We start from the raw sequence: 19007 nt of genomic DNA, 5'->3' as shown, positions 1-19007 counted from the left end.
CGAATTGAGTGTTCAAGTTTAACTAGTATCCGATGATGGTTCTACAGATTCTACCATATATCTGCATCAACTTCCCAATATGCTACTCGATTGTGACACTTCTTCGTTTAATTAAAATTATTATAAATCAGCAAGTGGTACGTACACATTTTGCTATTCTAGTAGCAAAGGATTGAAATCCATATTCTAAGAAATGACAAGTAAGAGACCACTGTAAACACCGCCGTTTCTGAAATTACTAAACCCCAGCGTTCCGAAGAAAACAACATCTAATATGATCCCATAGTCCTGGTTTAATTTAATTTTAAGAATTGTAACTTTGGAAGTACTGTGCAATCTTAAAGGTGACGCCGCAAAAAATGAAAAAAAATGCATATATTAAGTTATTATATTGTATCGGCCATATAACAAAAGTATATCGACATTTCATTGGGGTCATAGTTACAAAAGTAGGTATTCTTAATACAGGGAAAGAACTTTTACTCTGAAAATAACAAGAATGACGAAAAAATCGAATTAGAACTAGAATAAGAATTAGGGGAACATTTTTATCTACCATGTCGGGAAGCTTCAGTACTCCCTCGTTAAACATAAACAAAATTAGGTCGAAGAAGACTGATTGCTGGGCATAATAAACTTATTAAACCGTTTGGGTGACAATTTAGTAACTACAAACTAGCTGTACATTAGCAATTCAGGGTGCGAAAATCTAAACTTACCACGAATAACCTCATGAAAGACAACAATCGTACTGTTGAATTGGTTGCTACAATGTTAACATATATCAACAATATAGTTGATATAATGTGCACTACAACCCCACACAGAAAATATCCAAATATTAACTCGTATTCGTTAATTCTTCGGCAGATACTACAGTACACCTGCATCAAAGCCCTAATATGATTCAAGTGTGAGGCGTTCTCCAATCGATTGTTAAACTCCTTCAACAATAGCGAAATCTTGATTAATATAAAAATCACCACCAAAATTGTTGTATCTAGTTTAGTAATCAGAACGGCGATCAGTAATTGGCAGTTAAAATCGTAAACGTCTACGTATAAGTCGTAAATTTCAAGTAACGAGATGACAAGTATGCATAATTTGAGAATACTTTCGCAGCTGAACATCTCCTTCGTACTCGATTGTCTGGTTAATAACCGAGTTTCTAACAATTTCATATGTTGAGTAAATGCGCTCATTTCTTTCCGCCTTGTAATTGACAGGTAAGACACCATCGCAAACACGGTCGTTACTACAATTATTACAATCCATTGTATTATAGGGATCTGAAATCCTAGATTCCAAAAACAACTGTTCATATACGCTGATATGACACTGACGTAGAACATAACATCTAGTAGGATCCCATAGTTCTGAAATTTTCTATTTTTCATCGAATAAGGATATATAAACAAAAGTCCACAAACTAAGAATCTAAAAAATTCTTTAGTTAACTCCAGTAACATTTTTATACGCAACTCGACGCTCAAAATGTAGATAACGGTGTGCGGATTTTACGAAACGTTCCAAATCAATTTGTCTTAAATTATTAATTTGACTGTCACCATCAGCATACACTATAAACAAATATTGACATTATGTACATATTCTAGAAATAAATTCGTTACTGATTAAAAGAGCCCGAAGTAGCGGCAAACCTATTATAATTTAATTTCATTTTAACAGATGCCCCAGTTAAAATTCTATGCATACGTCTAAATTGGAAAATGTAGTGGACCTTACAAAAAATGAAAAAAAAACATATTGAATTCTACTAATGACGCATCGAAATCTTATCACAGAAGGCATACTTTTTAAATTGTTTTAATACATTTTCACAACCTTACAGATAATGTGGCTTAATCATTCTATGTTGAATATTAGACCATCTTGAATTTGAGTGGACTTTAAACAGCACTTAGTATCTAAAGTTGTCAAGCAGCAGTCAAATACCTCAATAAACCATTCTTTCTCAGCTATATTGCCTATATAACAAAACAAATGCAATGCAATGTAGAAAGAGTCCTCTTGAGAATAACAAGAATGCAAAAGAGATGTAATATGCATGAAGAGAACTGGTATAAACAATGAAAGAATTCGGGATGAATTCCAACTAATTTTAGAGGAATTGCAAGGATTTTCGTGATGCATTCCATAAAAACTCGGGGGAACTTTAAGTAGAAAATTAATAACGGGGTTCACTTTCACCCGTCGAATATGATGAACATGTTTATGCAGAAATCTTGTAACTGTTGACTAGCTGTAAATTGGTATTGGTATGCGAAAATCCAAACTTACCAGGAATATGGTATGGAATGTATATTGAAAAATTCAGATATATCCAGCTTTGGTCAAATAAAAAAACATATTTATACTCAATTGAAAGCTACAAGTGTGAAGTTTTTACAAAAGGTTCCAAATTAATTGATCTTAAATTAATAATTCGACTGTCGCCGTCAGTATGCACTATAAACTAATATTTACATTATTTACATATTCGAGAAACAAATTCGGTGCTGATTAAAAGACCCGAGGTAGCGGCAAACCAAACAAATACCTTTTGAACGACTTTAATTAAATGTTAATTAAACAAATATGCTAGTCAAGATTCCAAATTGTAAGAAATAGCGGACCCTCAAAAAGAAAAAAATACATATTGAATTCTACCATTGATCCATAGAAGTTTTCAAAATAAATACAAACTAAAAGCGATACATTTGAATGTCTCATTTTGTTAATCTCAATGGCTTCCAATAAATTTAATTTTCTACTTTTTGTGGCTGTATGTAAAATAGCAAAATGTCATCAAAAATGTGGTTTTCTAGACTATTGTTTTTAAACGCTATTTTATGTTCGTTAATGCGTTTATTGATGGATCTACCTGTTTGTCCAATATAAATTTTAGGACAAGATCAGCATTTCAACCTGTAGACACCTGATTTTTGAGATTTTGGACATTTCGTTTTATTGTTTTTTAATTAAAATTAAAATATTATGGTCATTTTTCGGTATATATAGTAGCAGGTAGTTTGTAAATATTACATTTGATAAAGACACGGTGTTGAAACAATTGTCATGTGAAAATATATAATTTCGTGAAAATCTGAACTTTTAGTTGTTATTTATTTTGATTAATGGATTTTCATCATCATCATATGTTCTTGTATTTGAAACTAATACACTTACAAAAGTAAAACAAAACTTTCTACCAAACTGCTGACTAAGCATTTCTTTATAAATTATATCGGGTATATAATAAAAACTAGAGAAAGATGTATCATAGGAACAGTAAGTATGAAACAGAAAAATAGAAAAGATAGAATAAGCATTACTGGCAAATTGTAATTAATAGCAGCTCGAAAGTGTCACAGTTTCTTGGTTGGACATAAAAAAGGAATCTGTCGAAATAGCTTTCCATAATAAATATTATTAAAACGTAAATTGAAATTGATATATTATAAGAATCATAACTTACTACGGATAATCTCTGTGCCAAGAATATTCCTAGTCTCGATTTGGTTGTTGTATGACGAATAAATACGAACAATGCACTCAATATAAAGTTGAATTCTACCGCGAACCGGAAAAATCCAAATACTAACTGGTACTTGTACATTGTCAAACTTATCCAGGATTACAGAAATCATGATCAATGGGAAAACCACGGTGAAAATAGCGATGTGTCGTTTAATGGCAAATACGTAGATAGCAATTGACATTTACCATTCGAAACTGTTACAAATATATTTCGATATACTAAAATCAATAAGATAACTGATTTTAATTGTAGAATAGTTTCGCAGCTAAACGTTTTTTGCGATCTCAATTGTCTGGTTAATAACTGATCTAATAAATTTATTGAACGCAATCATTTCTATGCGTCTTTTAAATGAAAGATAAGACACCATCGCAAATACGGTCGTTATTGAAATTATTCCAGTGTACCATAGAGATCTGAACTTCTAAAATCTCAAAACAAATTTTCACGTATGCTGATATCACGCTGATGCAAAATATAACATCCCGTAACATATCTACTATATACCATATATTACTATCAATCTAAAAAAAATCAACCACAGAAACCTTTAAGCTACATAAAACGTTATGAGGATTCTACGAGCAGTCCGTCCAAGAATAAGATTTAAATTATTAATTCCAATGCCACCGGCAATGCGAACTATAAGTTAATATTGATATCGTTCATTTATTCGAGAAATAACTATCACGAAGTAGCGCCAACTTATGGAAGACTTTTTGAACCATTTTAACTGAATTTTAGTTTCCGAAATGTCCTCTTCTCATTATTATTATTATTATTATTATTATTATTATTATTATTATTCATAAAACAAAACAGGAAACAATAAAAAAAAACTAGTCGTGAATTATTACATGCAGATTTACAAACATTTATTAAATACCATCGTCTCACTAGTAAAGTGTTAAACAGCATTTTTCTCAATGTTATTAGTTCAACTTACTTAAGCAAAGCTTTATATGTTATTTGTTTTTTCTTTTTACTTAATGTTGAGTAGTTTCCTTGAAAAATATATTAGTAAAATTAAACGAATATTGATCGTATTGATATAAACTTCAATAGACAATTTTTTGTTTGCAAGTTATGGGCAGGGTTAGACTATTGGAGTCACAATGTAACAAAATATTGCTAAATGGTATAGAAAACTGTGATCAAGTATATAATTTGTAAAACAGGTAATTTATATTTGATATTACGTATAAGTATTTTTTTACATAAACGATAGACAAATGGGACTTGATGGTAAAATTAATTTTCGAATTACATAAGAGTTACAGACACTTATTGAAAAATAGGTCATTCGCTATTTAGTTTTTCTTTTTAATGAAAAAAATCGATTTTGCCTGAAAGAATTTAACAAATTATGTTACCTGGCATAATAGATCAGATAGAACAGATTGTAGAAACGCTTGAAAATATTGAAAATATATTTATAAATCAGATGAATAACCTTATAATTGTGTATTTGCAAACAAAATAAACACATCGGATGACTTCTGCATAAAAATTACTTGGTTTGCCCCAAAAAATGTTGTTTTTCTGAAACGGCACCTAAATGAAATTTTTAAACTAAAAATAGTTTTGAATGGGTTATAAAATTTGCTGCTGACAAAATTTTAATATTTCATACAGGAAAGAAGGAGGTTCCACTTTTTTTACTCCCAAACTTTTTTTAGGGCAATATTTTCTTTTTTTTTTTCAAAAAATGTATTCTTGTTTAAAGTAAAAAAAAAATTAATTATTATAAGTTAAAATAATTAAATAACAATGGGGAAATTATTATATGTTTCGTCAATTTTCCTAAATCGGTTTATTTTGCGTCAGTCATCCTCTATAGAAACTAATAAGCAGGATCTTTTCAAAACGCGTTTTGTCTAGTTTGGAGTGCGTTGTTGAAACGTAGCTTTTCCTCGCCTGATTTCTGTTACAATTGTACCCTAGCATCCCATACAAGTGCGATTTATTAATAAATAAACACTCCATTGTCCCGTTTTTCGGAAAAACTTAAAGCCGGTTACGTTTACAAAATTTTCCGGCAATGGAAAATGTTAGCGTTAAATATAAGAGTAAATGTATATACAATAGATCAAGTAACGATAAAGAGCAAACACCTAGATAGGATACACACACACACACACACACACACACACACATAGGCGCCGTTCTTGTAAGTAGATTTATTTGATTTTGGGAAAATATTCTTGTGTTGTGTATTGTTATTTTTCAACTTTAATTTGATTTTGAAGCTGTACGTACCTGAATATGTTAGAAATAAATAACGAAAAATAACTTATGTAATAATGAAAACTAGCCGCGAAACCCGTAAATGTAACTTATATTATCCTGTTCTAAGTGTCCTCATAAGTTAGGTCACTTACCACACGTAACACCAACCATAACAATATCCTATCTTTAGGGGAAATTGTCGCTTTTAAGGAACCCCACAACAAACTTGCTATGATGTTCAATTTGATTCCAAATAAAACCAATCCAAAACATAACTCATAGTCGTTGACAAGTCGACATATACTACCGTATAGATGGACCAATAACCGAATATTTTGTCCGTATTCTGTGTTTTCTAATCTATCGTTAAATTCTTTCAGCAATCTGAAAATCTGTTTTAATAAGCAAGTCGTTGTGAATGTCACCGTATGGATTTTAATAGATAACGTCCAAAACGCAAAAACACATTCCGGATTGACGATATTCTTTATCAAATGAAGCAGAATCGATACGATTGTCAAGACGGCTATTAAAACTGGATGGATAACTTCGAATCTTATCATTTTTCGTTCCAATCGCCGACGGTTGTCCAACAAACTATTCAAAGACTCCATATTTTCGTCGAATGAGATCATTGTTGTGCGCATTACCGATGTCACGTATGACGCGCTCCAGTAGAAGAACCCCGTTGAAGTAATAAGAATGCAAAAAATTATTTCCAACTGTAGACGGAATTGCGGATAACAATAAATTGCGAATATTGATAGCAAGCTGACGTATAACACAATATCCAGTAATATTATAAAATGACGAAGTTTTCCATTTTTTATAGAAAATGGGTAGATAAATAGCACTTGATTGGCCAGCGATCTAAAAAACTCTCCCATCAATTGAAGAAACATTTTCGTACCCAACAGAACGCTTAAGCTGCAGCTAACGATGTAAGGATTTATTGAAGGGATGAAATTCAATTGCTTTTCAATTAATAGTTCCAGGGACGACACTCTATAAGCGAATATTGACATATAAATAATTCATGTAGTCGACAAAGATAGTCACACCAGATTAAAAACCGTCGATGCACTAGCTCGCCCTGTGAAATAGTTTTTAGTTCATTTTAATTATTTATAACCTATATACCGATTATAAGGCTTTAAAATTAATAATCTGTTTTAATTTTTTTGATTTTATTTTGCACCAGTGATCCTTACAACAATAAATGAGAATCAGCTTTTCAAAACTTAGCTTTTTCTGGTCTGATTTCTGTTGCGTTGCTACTCTGACATTCTGCACAAATGGGATTTATTAATAAAGTTCTCCATTGCAGTGTTTTTGTACAAAAATGTTTTCTTTTGACGAACGAACGAACCGCAAAACCAGTAATAAGTTATATTATTCTATTCTAAGCGCGTTCATAAAACTCTCGTACTCGTAACGCCAACACCACCACCACAGTTTCATCGGCCATAGTCACCCTCAAGGAACCCCACAACAACCTCATTATGAACTTCAATTCGATCCGAAATAAAACCAATCCAAAAAATAATTTGTTTTCTAATCTATAGTTAAATTCTTTCATTCACATGAATATCTTGCTTAATAAGTCGCTGTGAATATCTCCATATGGATTTTCATAGATAACATCGAAACCGGAAAAAACCCTTTCCAGAATGGATACGATTGCCAAGACGGCTAGTAACACTGGATGGATAACTTCGAATCTTATCATTTTTCGCCATACGCGCTGACTGTTCTTCAACACACTATTCAAAACTAAATTATATCCAAATGTGAACGATATGCTGAACAACTATGAGTTGTATATATTGATAGAACGTCGACGTAGAACACAACATCCAGTAATATTACAAAACTACGAAAACGAGTTTATAAATAGCACCTGATAGGCCAGCGACCTAAAAAGCTCTCGCATCAATTGAAGAAACATTTTCGTTCCCAACATAACGCTTAAGTTGTAGCTAACGATCTAAGTGGAAGAAAAAGGTGAAAATCAATTGCTTTTCAATTACTATTTCCCGTGTCGCCGCCCCATAGTGGAATATTGACATATAATCTACGAACTTTTTCCTGTGAAAGTTCAATTCATGTTTTAAAAATAGGAAACCAAAAAAAAAACGGTGACACGTGACTGGTAGTTTTTCTAGAACGCATATTTTAACCAAGTTTTTAAAACTTAAATTTTGACACAGTGTGGAAGATTTAACCACACTAGTTTTAAAATCAGTTTTCAACACGAATCATAGCCGATACTTTTTCGTTGACAACACAAAGTTAATTAAATAAGCTCAGCGAGTTTTTAAAAATTTCGTTAACAATTAAGGAATTAATTTTCTTAACTTTTCGAATATCCATCGATTGAACTAAATCTCGGGTATCTTCGATTTATGATAGTACAAAAGTTGATTATTAGTAATGATAATTGTAAATATGTAATTATATCGTATGTATCGATTATAAGACGTCCAAAATAAAGAATTTGTTTTTCAGTAATGGTGTTTTTTTGTTTTACTTTTTGATTACTATTATATTATTATAAAAACTTTCTCCACACTAAGTTTTATAACCCTCTCACATTGGTATCAATGAAATAATTAATTACTTAGATTCCTTAATTATCAACTTTTGTGTTAGGGTAAGAAAAAGAAAGTCAAATATTGTATTAGATATTCATGGACAACCTATGTATTGATATAATCGCAAAAAAAAATAACCCCATATTGCCAGCAATATACCTTCCAGAAATTTTATTAATTAAACAGCAAAAATCTGGAAATTCACTCATTTGTTAGAGTCATGTGGGGCAAGTGTGCGCAGCGGGTAAGTGTGCGCAGGCTTATTATTTATAAAACCGTTGACAGTAGAGTAGGGGAATCAACTGCCTTCAGTAGTCACTACGACGTTGGACAAAAGACTAGTCTTGTCTGGCAAAGTTACGTAGTTTTAGTAATATTGGTAAGTAAAAATTTTGGTTATTATTCTTACGATTTTTTCCAATTTAGAATTCAAATACTTTTATATTTATGTAGCGGTAATTAGTATTAATTATGTCCAATTATGCTCGTTTATGTATCTAATTTTATCAGCTATACATCAAAACTTGGTAGAATAACGCAAAAATGTGTAATTTTAAACTAAATCTGTAAAGGCGATTAGGGTTAAGTGTACGCATACGGTTGTGGGGTAAGAGTACGCATATTTTAATGCGTACTTTTACCACGATAGTGAGTTCTTTGTGTATTGACACTCGTTGTTATTTGTTTCAGGTTATACTTATATATTTCTTAAAAAAAAAAACTACAATGCCTCGAAATTACAAGCGGAAGGCTCCACACAGGTCCGTTGTTACCCGTGATCAATTTGATGCTGCTAAGCGATTGATTGCCGAAGGTTTAAGTAAAAGAAAAGCAGCTGAACAGGTTGGAATGAAAGAGAGTACTCTCAGGAAGCGATTAAAATCTGATTCAACTTCTCTAAAATTAGGAAGATTTACTTCAACTTTCACAAGTGAGCAAGAAAATGAAATATATAATTATTTAAAAAGATGTGATGATCTCTATTATGGTCTTAATATGACAACTCTAAGAACATTGATCTACGAGTATGCTGAAATAAATCATATTCCTCATCGGTTTAATCAAAAGTCGAAAATGGCTGGACGTGATTGGGTGTATGGATTTTTAAAAAGGCACCCTGACTTGAATTTACGACAACCCACGTCAACTAGCATAGCTAGAGCAAATAAAACTGAAAATTCTAAAAAAAAAAACAAAGAAGAATACTACTACCAAAGATAAGGCTGTTAAAGTTAAGGCTAGTCAAGAAAATATTAATGATTTTAAGGAAAATGATGATTCCTGTGCATTGTGTAGTGAAAAATACGTTGATCCACCTACAGAGGATTGGATTAAATGTAGCTTATGTCATAGCTGGTGGCATGAACAGTGCACTCATTATGAAACTGGTGCTTTCATATGTGATATATGTTCTAATAATTAAGATTTTATCATATTCGTTAAAAACGAACTCATTTGAATTTTTCTCTATTCAAAACTGTTAACTACTCTAAGCCTTATTCTCGATAAAAATCAAGTTAAACAGTATTTGTCAAAAATTATATATTTAATATATAAATATAAAAAATGAAGTAAAAAATGATGTATTGATAAAAAATAATATTTATAACATTAAATATGGTGTAACTATATGTAACAAGTTATGGTTTAAATTATTACAAATGCGCACACTTACCCGCAGTGCTGCGCACGTTTACCCCAATATTGGGGTAAGTGTGCGCATTCTGACTAACATTTATTTTATTTTATTTCTTTAATTACAATTAAGTAAATTGAATTTCATGTCACGTAATTGTTAAATCAATAAATCCTTTAAATAAATACTTTCATTTCAATTTATTTTGTACAATTATTACAATTTTATGACCATAGAATAAAAAAATGTGCACTCTTGCCCCAGATGACTCTATAATAATAATGATAATAATAATGATAATAACTGAAAAAATTGATGTTTATTTTAGCTTGAATACCTAAAAAATCACATTAACTAAAACTAAAACTGAAACCAGTTTCAGATATGAACGCAGGAGGAATCCAGAATATTTGTAAGTGGTAATAACTAAATAGACATTTTGAATAAAACTTTAAATAAATAAATATTAATAAAAAACTAATTAATTACCTCAAAAGACTTGATCGCATATGTATGAAATGTATTCCAAATATGAAAAATAATGTTGTGTTTTATATTAGATTTATAGGTTACACCATTTAAAATAACCCCCAGTTCTAGCATAATCTGAACTATTGTCATCTTAAAAAAGTTTTAATGCGTCTTTTCCAGTTCAACTGGTCCAACTTTTTGAGTAATCGATAAAACTAAATTTGAAGTAGTAAGGAAGTTGAATTATTTAGTATGTCCTTCGTGTGCTTTCATTTCATTCGACATTCGTCCTTCTCTTCTGTATATTTTTAAGTATGCATATATTTTTAGTAAGCAGCTTAAAGTCCAGGAGATACTTTGTAAATACTTTTCATCATGGAGATAAAACATATTGAATATAATTTTTGTGATAGAATATCAGTCGCTTAAGTGGTGATTGAGTTGGTACCTTACTCTATCATTGAGTTATACCTGTATTAAATAAATAAATAAATTAATAAGTTCAATCCAAATGTTACACGACAGTAAGCGTTTTTAAAAATTATATTAAAGATATCCGAACCAGAACTCAATGCGTTTAATTTTGCGACTGCAGGATCAAACCTCAAGTAAATTTTGATGTCAGAACGAGAATTAGAAACTTTGCAACTGTTTTATTTTAAACTAGATTATAGTTGAAAGCATTTTCGTACATAATTTGCTAATGTACTTAGAGCAGACGCAACTATTCAAAATTGAATCTAAAACTTTCCATAAGCTAGGAAAAAAGTTGCTTATGTGAATGCAATTCACTTAAATTTTGTTTAATTCTGAAGTAAAAAAAAAAAAACAGAGCGGGAATGGGCTCCACACCAAATGAAAATTTAATGTAAAAAATAACGTTCTTAATAGAAAACGAAACATTAATCTTGTTTAACTTAGTTCTCGGGGAATCTAGGACACTTAAAATTGCCCGAACACAAACTTGGGTCACTTTGAAAATGAATGAAATGAAAATACTAGAATTTTAATACCTTCGTATAGGGACAAAAAAGTTCAATTATTCTTAAGTAGTTGATCAGCGAAACTAATCCGATTTCGCTAGTATTTGTTTTATTTTCGAACATTTCGCTTTAGAAAAATTGACACATGTTAAGTAAACCATTTTTGTGCAAATTATGTGTTTTCATTGTATATAATTATTGCAATATTAAACAATTAAACGCAGTGTCTGGACAATCGTTAATATTGTTTGCTAAATTTCAGGCATGTAAGGGTTGGGCGTTGGATGAAGGCAACTTTAGTAACTGAAAAGTATCTGATAGCTCCAGAAAAGCAAAATATTAGTCATTCAACTTTATGTTGTAAAATAGGCACAATTTTCCATATTTAAAATTTAAAAAAAAACATAAAAATTACAGCCCCAAAATACATATTTTCTGCATATTAAAAAAGTACTTCTTAGTATTATGCATATTGTGAAATAATATTTTTTTAATACTTTTTTTAGCAAAGCTGTAGGTCCCGAACACTATCACACACAAGAGAGCTCGCTATACTCCTAAATGAAAGTGGTTCTTTCTTAGCGCAATTTAAAAATAGCGAAAAGTTTAGAAACGCCAATAAAATCGAATTTTCATAAACGTCTCCCATTCGCAAGTTTCGCATTTTCCATTTTCGCATTTGCATAACATTGGCAAGACGTCATGAGACTTTTGAAAGTTATTCAAACAACCGTATTTCAAAAGAGTTCCGAATGTAACTCTTTAATCACATTCTTTGATAAATTTAAAACTTCACCCCAGAAGAATGGAGACAAATCATTCGCGGTAATTTCACTGATAAACGAGACTGCTTATAAATGGAGCTTTGGCTATTAGAAAAAAATATATGATTTTTATTGAAACGTAACATCAGTTTCTTTAATATACACATGGTCTTTTTCTTATTATAATTAGTAGAATTTAGTACAAAATATATTTGGAGTGGCTGGTCATACTTAGAATTCCTTGGAATTCCTATCGATGGAAAGTAAAGCAACATTAAGTAAGTAAATTATTAAATATTTTAAAATTTAAATTCCTTCGTAACAAGGAGAAAAAGTTTAGGTGTTATCAGTGCACATTTAAATAATTTTTTTTTTGACGGATTTTGAAAACAGAACTTGCATGTCGAATAGGAAAGTTTCATTGGAGATGTCTCCATGTCTTGTGGAGATATTAACTATAGAGGAAGCTTACCCAAAACTAGGACTTTTATGCAGATCAATTATAAAGTTAATTTCACTAATTTGGCAACATTGCATTTATGGAAATATGGCACAAAATTTCACAAAGTTTAACAAAAATAAAATCTAAATTTTATTTTAATAAACCCACCGATGGACGTAATACACAGAGACAATTCAACTCCATCATACAACAAGACTTGTTAGATAGTTTAATAGTTTGTTTAGACCAAAATTATTTTGAATTTGACGATAAATTTTATATTGCTTAAGAAGGATTAATTATTCGAAACTCATTTAGTCCAGGACTTGCAGAAATTTTTATGGACAAAGTAGAAAATATCATACATAAATATCCTCTGAGTAAAAGATTTATTTGGTAGTATAGAGACCTAGATGATATTTTTGCTTGTTTTACTGGAAAGGAAAGACAACTACAATCCTTTTTGAATCATATTAACAACTTTTAACCACGGTTACGATCCCTCTTTGATAGATAAAATACAGTTTCAAATAACTTCGAACTCTATCTACTTCATATAATACACATTATATAAGATTGCTTTTAAATCAGGAAAGACTCAAAAATCGGGAGTCTACAAATTGAAATGTGGATCATGTCCCAAAATTTATATCGGACAAACAGGTAGAAACGCAGTAACGGACATAAAAGTGCATAAAAATAAAAGTTTCTTATTCTAACTATTCCTTTCATTCATATTCAGAAATGCACAAGTTTGACAATAATTTTTATTTTTTACATAATGAACCAAAAAGCCAAAAACTAAATTTGTTGGAAGCTATGGATATTAACACAATGAGATATTCGAATCCATTACTTAATGATTTAAATGTGTCCCCCCCTTTTAATTTTAAATTTATAACGCTACAACGGTAATAAAGAATCTATTAGTACCTGATCCACGACATGACTGCCATACCTTGGGAGTATGTTGCTAAGATGATTTCAAGTTAAAAATGTCAAATGAACATATACCCGTAATGCTATTCTATCTGAGCTACAAGCATTTGGAATTTGAAAAACCTTTTAAAAGAATGTTCTCCCAGTTGCTGTATACATAGTCCAGCTCTTCCTAGAATTTAAGTGGCAGCTGTGCTAACAGTCTCAAGATCAGCACTAATAGTTTCTGCGGGATCCATAATTCTAGCTACTGGTTGGTCTCTGTTTTCAATACTTTCTGCATAAACTAAAGTTTTCAGTCTTCCGCATAAAAAGTAATCAAAGGGAATAAGGGATTAATTTAATAGTAGTTCACAATTTTTGAAAAATAAGTCATAATTTCTTGAAAATAAGAAATTTTGACTTATTCCTTAAAAACTTTCCTTATAAGAGTAAAACCTACATTCTATCCTTGGTGGGCTTTCAGCGCTTTGGTACAAATAATATGGATGTTAATTTCAACACCTAAGTAAATATCTCATATTATTCTTTCAAAATATTAAGATGAAAGTAAACGTTAATTCTCGATGTCGCTTGTTTCAATATGTTCAACGAATATCACTTTGTAGCAGCTAACAAAAACTTCATCGCCATAGAGCAGTAACGCTCAAAAGTCATGATGCCTGAAATACGTCGTCAGAAGGTTTTCGCTAAACACATTTTCCTACACCGAGTGTGACATAAAGCTAAAGTTTTGAAAATCGATTAGTGTTACAGCCAACATGGATTCACTTGCGACAGTTGTTTTGTAACAAATTGCTGTGGTCTTGGCGATGGAATTAATTACAATTACTAGAGATCTTTTGGTAGCGAATCCTGAAAAGGATTGCGACACACGCGGTGTGCCAACCAAAGTTAATTAATAGTGATTATAAAAGACATACATATATATATATATATATATATATATATATATATATATATATATATATATATATATATATATATATATATATATATATATATATATATATATATATATATATATATATATATATATATATATATATATATATATATATATATATATATATATATATATAGACTTCTTAATTATGCCATCAAATAAAAAAGTTTTTTTTTTTACAAAAATATTGCAGCGATAGTCCATAGTAGTGGTCAAGTTGCCCAAAGTGTTTTTGTAGCAAAATATGTACTAGTAGTTTATCAGGCGTATATTTATTATGACTGTCGATTCATTTCTCTGATACTGTTTATGTTCCGCTTACTTATCGAATAAAATTCGTCTTCGAAGAAAACCGAAAACAAACAAACCCACATAAAAATATCGAAAAAACTGCAAACAAATGTTTATATTTTACTCCCGCCATGAAAAAAACACAGCTCGTTTGTTTGTGGCCGTTGAAATTTAGGGTTGACTTCTTGGGACAGAAATGAAGCCATTCGAGTGGGCTTTGATCATTTCGGAACAAATCGGAGCGGCCAAAGCTTCAAGGGTGATTGATTCACTTCTATTTAGTCGAGGGCGGACAAAAAAAGGGGGCAATTCATACCAACAGCTGAGACCACTTAACTTTAAGAGCGCCTAATTACATTCGTTTTCTTTTTCGAAGCCGATAGTTTACGAATGACCGATAAATCGATTTTTTTGTAGAATATTCACAGGATCGTTATCTCGTAAGGGTGTCTGTCTTCTTTTGACAAGATTGATTCACCGCGTACTAATTATTAGACTACTACTAATTACAACCATATTAACTCACCCGTAAAACTTTCTGCAACCCATAGGCCACAAAAAATAAATCAACTTGATAATATGAACACTATATTAAATAATAAAGCAAGAAATTTAAAAAGCTCAAATAAACAATACTAATGTTTCTGACTGACTGACATCTTCATGGTAAGAAAACAGTTAATAAAAATGTCGAAACTGTCATTGCTAAGGTCATGAAGTTATGATTCAAATATTTATTTATGTGAAGTAGTGTGATCACTTTCTTAGACTTGTACCGCACAAAATTTAGATTATTTGCACCCAAAAAAAAAAATAACAAATTAAAAATGTATTAACACGTGCAAATAATCGAATGGAAAAATTAAAAACTATGAAAAAATAAGGATATTAATAAATAAATAAACGCTTTTCTGTTTTTTAACCTTTATCAGGTATTTGCGATGGAATTACACACAGGATTTTTTCTACAACCGCTTTTTTATAAAAAATGTTTAGTAAAAATTAACAATAACTGACTAATAATAAAATTTAAAAGCTTTGCACTATACGCGTTGTAATAATATTTGTTGAAACAAAAATAAAACTTGCTTTTAGTAATTAGTAATTATTTAATTTTTCAAAGAAACTTCCACAGGTTACTGTAATATTTATTATAAAACTTCTGAATTCTTACTGCGTCGGTTTTTGTTGACTCGAACTAGCTAACTTTTCGCCAATCATCCTGTTGGCAGAAAGTTGGAAGATCACCGACGGAAGCTGGTAAGATTACTCTGTACACTGACCTTTTTGTTACGTTGTAGAGACCATAACGTCATCCCCAATTTTCTTAAAATATTCCATCATGGCATAACCATACCCATAAGGAAATAGATCTAATCAATAAGACTCTTCTGTCTCTACATCTTGAAATTGCTTCCATCTTGTCTCCATTCGAGTTTGATATTATTTCATAGATGATTCATGACAAAGCTTTAAATCTCCGTTTATCTTCTACCCAAAATCACATTCAGAAATTTGAAAAACTAACGTCAACACTAGGGAAAGCATCAAACTCTTCTCAACTACCAATTTTCGGAAACGGAAAATCAGTTCTTTCAAAAGGTTCCAACTTTGTCCTTATCCAACGTATTATGTCAAAAGAGGAAATCATTTCAAATTTCGAGTCTATCCTAAACAAACTACCATCTCAAACACCTAATGAAATTCGATTTGAAACCGCAAAAATCCTGAAACAATAAAAAAAACCCTAAATCTAATATTTCAAAGCCTGAACGCATTGCCCTAAAATCTCTAAAATCTAATCCCGACATCGCAATCCTAAAAGCAGATAAAGGAAATGCTACGGAGATCATGAACACAAATGAATAGCCAGATTCAGATATTCAGATTCAAAATATTCTTACAGACGGATCATATCGTCAACTTAAAAAAGATCCCACGTCAGCTATGGATCGCAACCTTAAACCCGTTATTAAGGCTTCTTCTCTATCAGACTCCGTGAAAAAATCTGTCACCCTCATGACTCTAAAATTCCTCGTCTCTGCGGACTCCCAAAGATTCACAAACCAGGATTACCCCTTCGACCTATTGTCAGCACCATTGGTTCTCCAACATATTCTCTTGCAAAATATCTAGCTTCCTTATTAAAACCCTTTACATGGAAGACTGACAGTTTCGTACTTAATTCCTTTCACTTCATTGAACAATTAAAAAGCATTACATTAGATACACAAGATATTCTGGTTAGTTTCGACGTGGAATCCCTTTTTACTAAGGTCCCTATTCCTGAAACTCTTTACATCATTTCAGATATACTAAAATCCGAGAATCTGGAACCAAACCTTCTCACCTTAATTGACAAATGCTTGTCGGGAACAAATTGTGCTTATAACGGTCAAATTTTTGAACAAACGTCGGGAACAGCTATGTGCCCCCCTCAAACAATATAAAAGCAGGTAAAATGCGAGCCAGTTTCAATCAAGCTCTGAAGAAGCCAGCAGGATGATTGGCGAAACGTTAGCTAGTTCGAGTCAACAAAAACCGCCGCAGAAGTAATCCGAAAGTTTAAGGAAAAGTAGTAATAATTTATTGAATGTGAACTTGATTTGTAGCTACAATAAGGATTGTCTCTTTATCCTCAATGTCGTCCACTACCATTTTTACAAGTTCGTCCCTCCTACATGCTCCGGCGATATCCAAAATTAATATTACTTTTTGCAGAAAATGTGTTTTATCAAGAGCTACTGTTAAAAAAGTATTAACTTCATCAAAATTAAAGACTTTTTAAAAAACCATTAGTTTTTTATATTCGCTGGTGTTAATATAATTTTTTACTATAATCGTAGATGTCAGCATCGAGTAGAGTGACCAAAGTGTAGAGGATATCTTCTTGATTCCTTTTTATTCGCAGGAGCAACGGATTTTGCTGCTTCCGTAATTTCCTGAGGAGTATACAAAATTCCACAAATTTCAATGATTTCCCTTCAACTTCCACAGGACTTTCTTTTTTGTTCGACTCCCATAAATATCATTCGGCGTTTCGTCCATATAAACAAAAGGGGACATTTGTTATTTTAAGGCGAAGCCAATTTTTAACAACCCTAAATCGGAACGTTTTTGCATAAGAGAAAGCGACAATAAATTCCGCGGCTCCCGTTGTTTTTGCAACGGATTTTAATCAATAATTTCGAATTCGGAAGCACTTTTGTTCATCGCCACTATGTAGCACAATTATTATTATTAATATGCCGGCAGCTACAAAATGCATTGTTAATATTATATCCGTAAATTAAATTTGTATAATTCAGCCGCTTTTATTTTCAGGGTAAAATAAACGAATCGAGAAAATTGATGAAAGTTTACTTACGTATAGAATAGGCCCATTTGGATGTTTCCACAAGAGCTATGAAATAATGCTCATCAGCTTTTTTTAAATGATCAATCATTTTGGATATCATTCGTCCTTTTCAGGTGACAAAAGAGCTATTGCGTTTACAGACTTTTAATATCCTTCTTGGTTTCATTTTTTATAAGCGTTTTTTCTCTTGTCGTATATGTAAAAAAAAGGAATGTCAGAGATTTAGGTCTAGGTCAATCCATATTACTCAAAAACCTTTCCGAAAAATGTCTAAACATCATATTCGTAATTTGATTTTGTCTCGAAAAAAACATTTTTCCATAACTCTTTAAGTAACGGAGATCGCCAAAGAAACATCCATATCTGTGCACCCTGTTTGTTCATTTTCGCTAGAGCAATCGATTGTTGTTTGTTCTATAAGCTATGAAACGAGAAACAATATAATCGGAAGGCAAATTCCGAACATCTATATTGCCTTAGTTTCAGCACTTTGATCATACGTCCCCGCGTCTACATAAGTGCGCATTTCCGAAAACAGAATCTTAAGGGAGGATTGAGAGCATATATGCTTTTGTGCTTTGGATTAACAAACGAGTCAAACTAGTGGTACTGCATTGTCGACATCAGACTATCCAGATTAATCTAAGGGGCTTAAATCGATCAAAATTGAAGCCCCTGCACTGAATGAAAGTCGTTTTCAACTTCAAATTTACGTTATACCGGTAGATATTAATTTAACTACAAAAGTGACAGAGCGTAAATCTTAAAAATCATTTTAAAAACTTGAGTTAAAATTTTTGTTTTCTTTTAATG

The 19007-nt window shown here is 31.3% G+C and overlaps 3 protein-coding genes across 3 annotated transcripts in view; 2 read left to right on the top strand and 1 right to left on the bottom strand.

Moving 5' to 3' along the window:
* LOC132695758 (zwei Ig domain protein zig-8-like) overlaps positions 1–19007 on the top strand; it is a 222017-nt gene that overhangs the window by 21294 nt on the left and 181716 nt on the right. The gene's annotated exons all lie outside the window — the stretch shown is intronic.
* The window catches only part of LOC132695774 (uncharacterized), a 29800-nt gene that overhangs the window by 5543 nt on the left and 5250 nt on the right, over positions 1–19007 (bottom strand). The gene's annotated exons all lie outside the window — the stretch shown is intronic.
* LOC132695686 (uncharacterized) lies at positions 8692–10139 on the top strand. Its single transcript, XM_060660099.1, has 2 exons — positions 8692–8743; positions 9055–10139. Exon 2 carries the CDS (start codon positions 9091–9093, stop codon positions 9583–9585), a length of 495 nt encoding a protein of 164 aa, XP_060516082.1. The 5' UTR covers positions 8692–8743; positions 9055–9090; the 3' UTR covers positions 9586–10139.

The sequence above is a fragment of the Cylas formicarius genome, unplaced genomic scaffold (genome assembly GCF_029955315.1).
Source record: "Cylas formicarius isolate icCylForm1 unplaced genomic scaffold, icCylForm1.1 PGA_scaffold_12__32_contigs__length_19106922, whole genome shotgun sequence".
In the NCBI taxonomy this organism is placed as follows: Eukaryota; Metazoa; Arthropoda; class Insecta; order Coleoptera; family Brentidae; genus Cylas; species Cylas formicarius.
The sequence above is the reverse complement of the archived record's forward strand: the minus strand, read 5'-3'. Positions and strand labels throughout refer to the sequence as shown.

What these genes read in the sequence shown, in the direction of transcription:
- LOC132695686 (XM_060660099.1), top strand. Translation starts at nt 9,091, where the DNA reads ATGCCTCGAAATTACAAGCGGAAGGCTCCACACAGGTCCGTTGTTACC.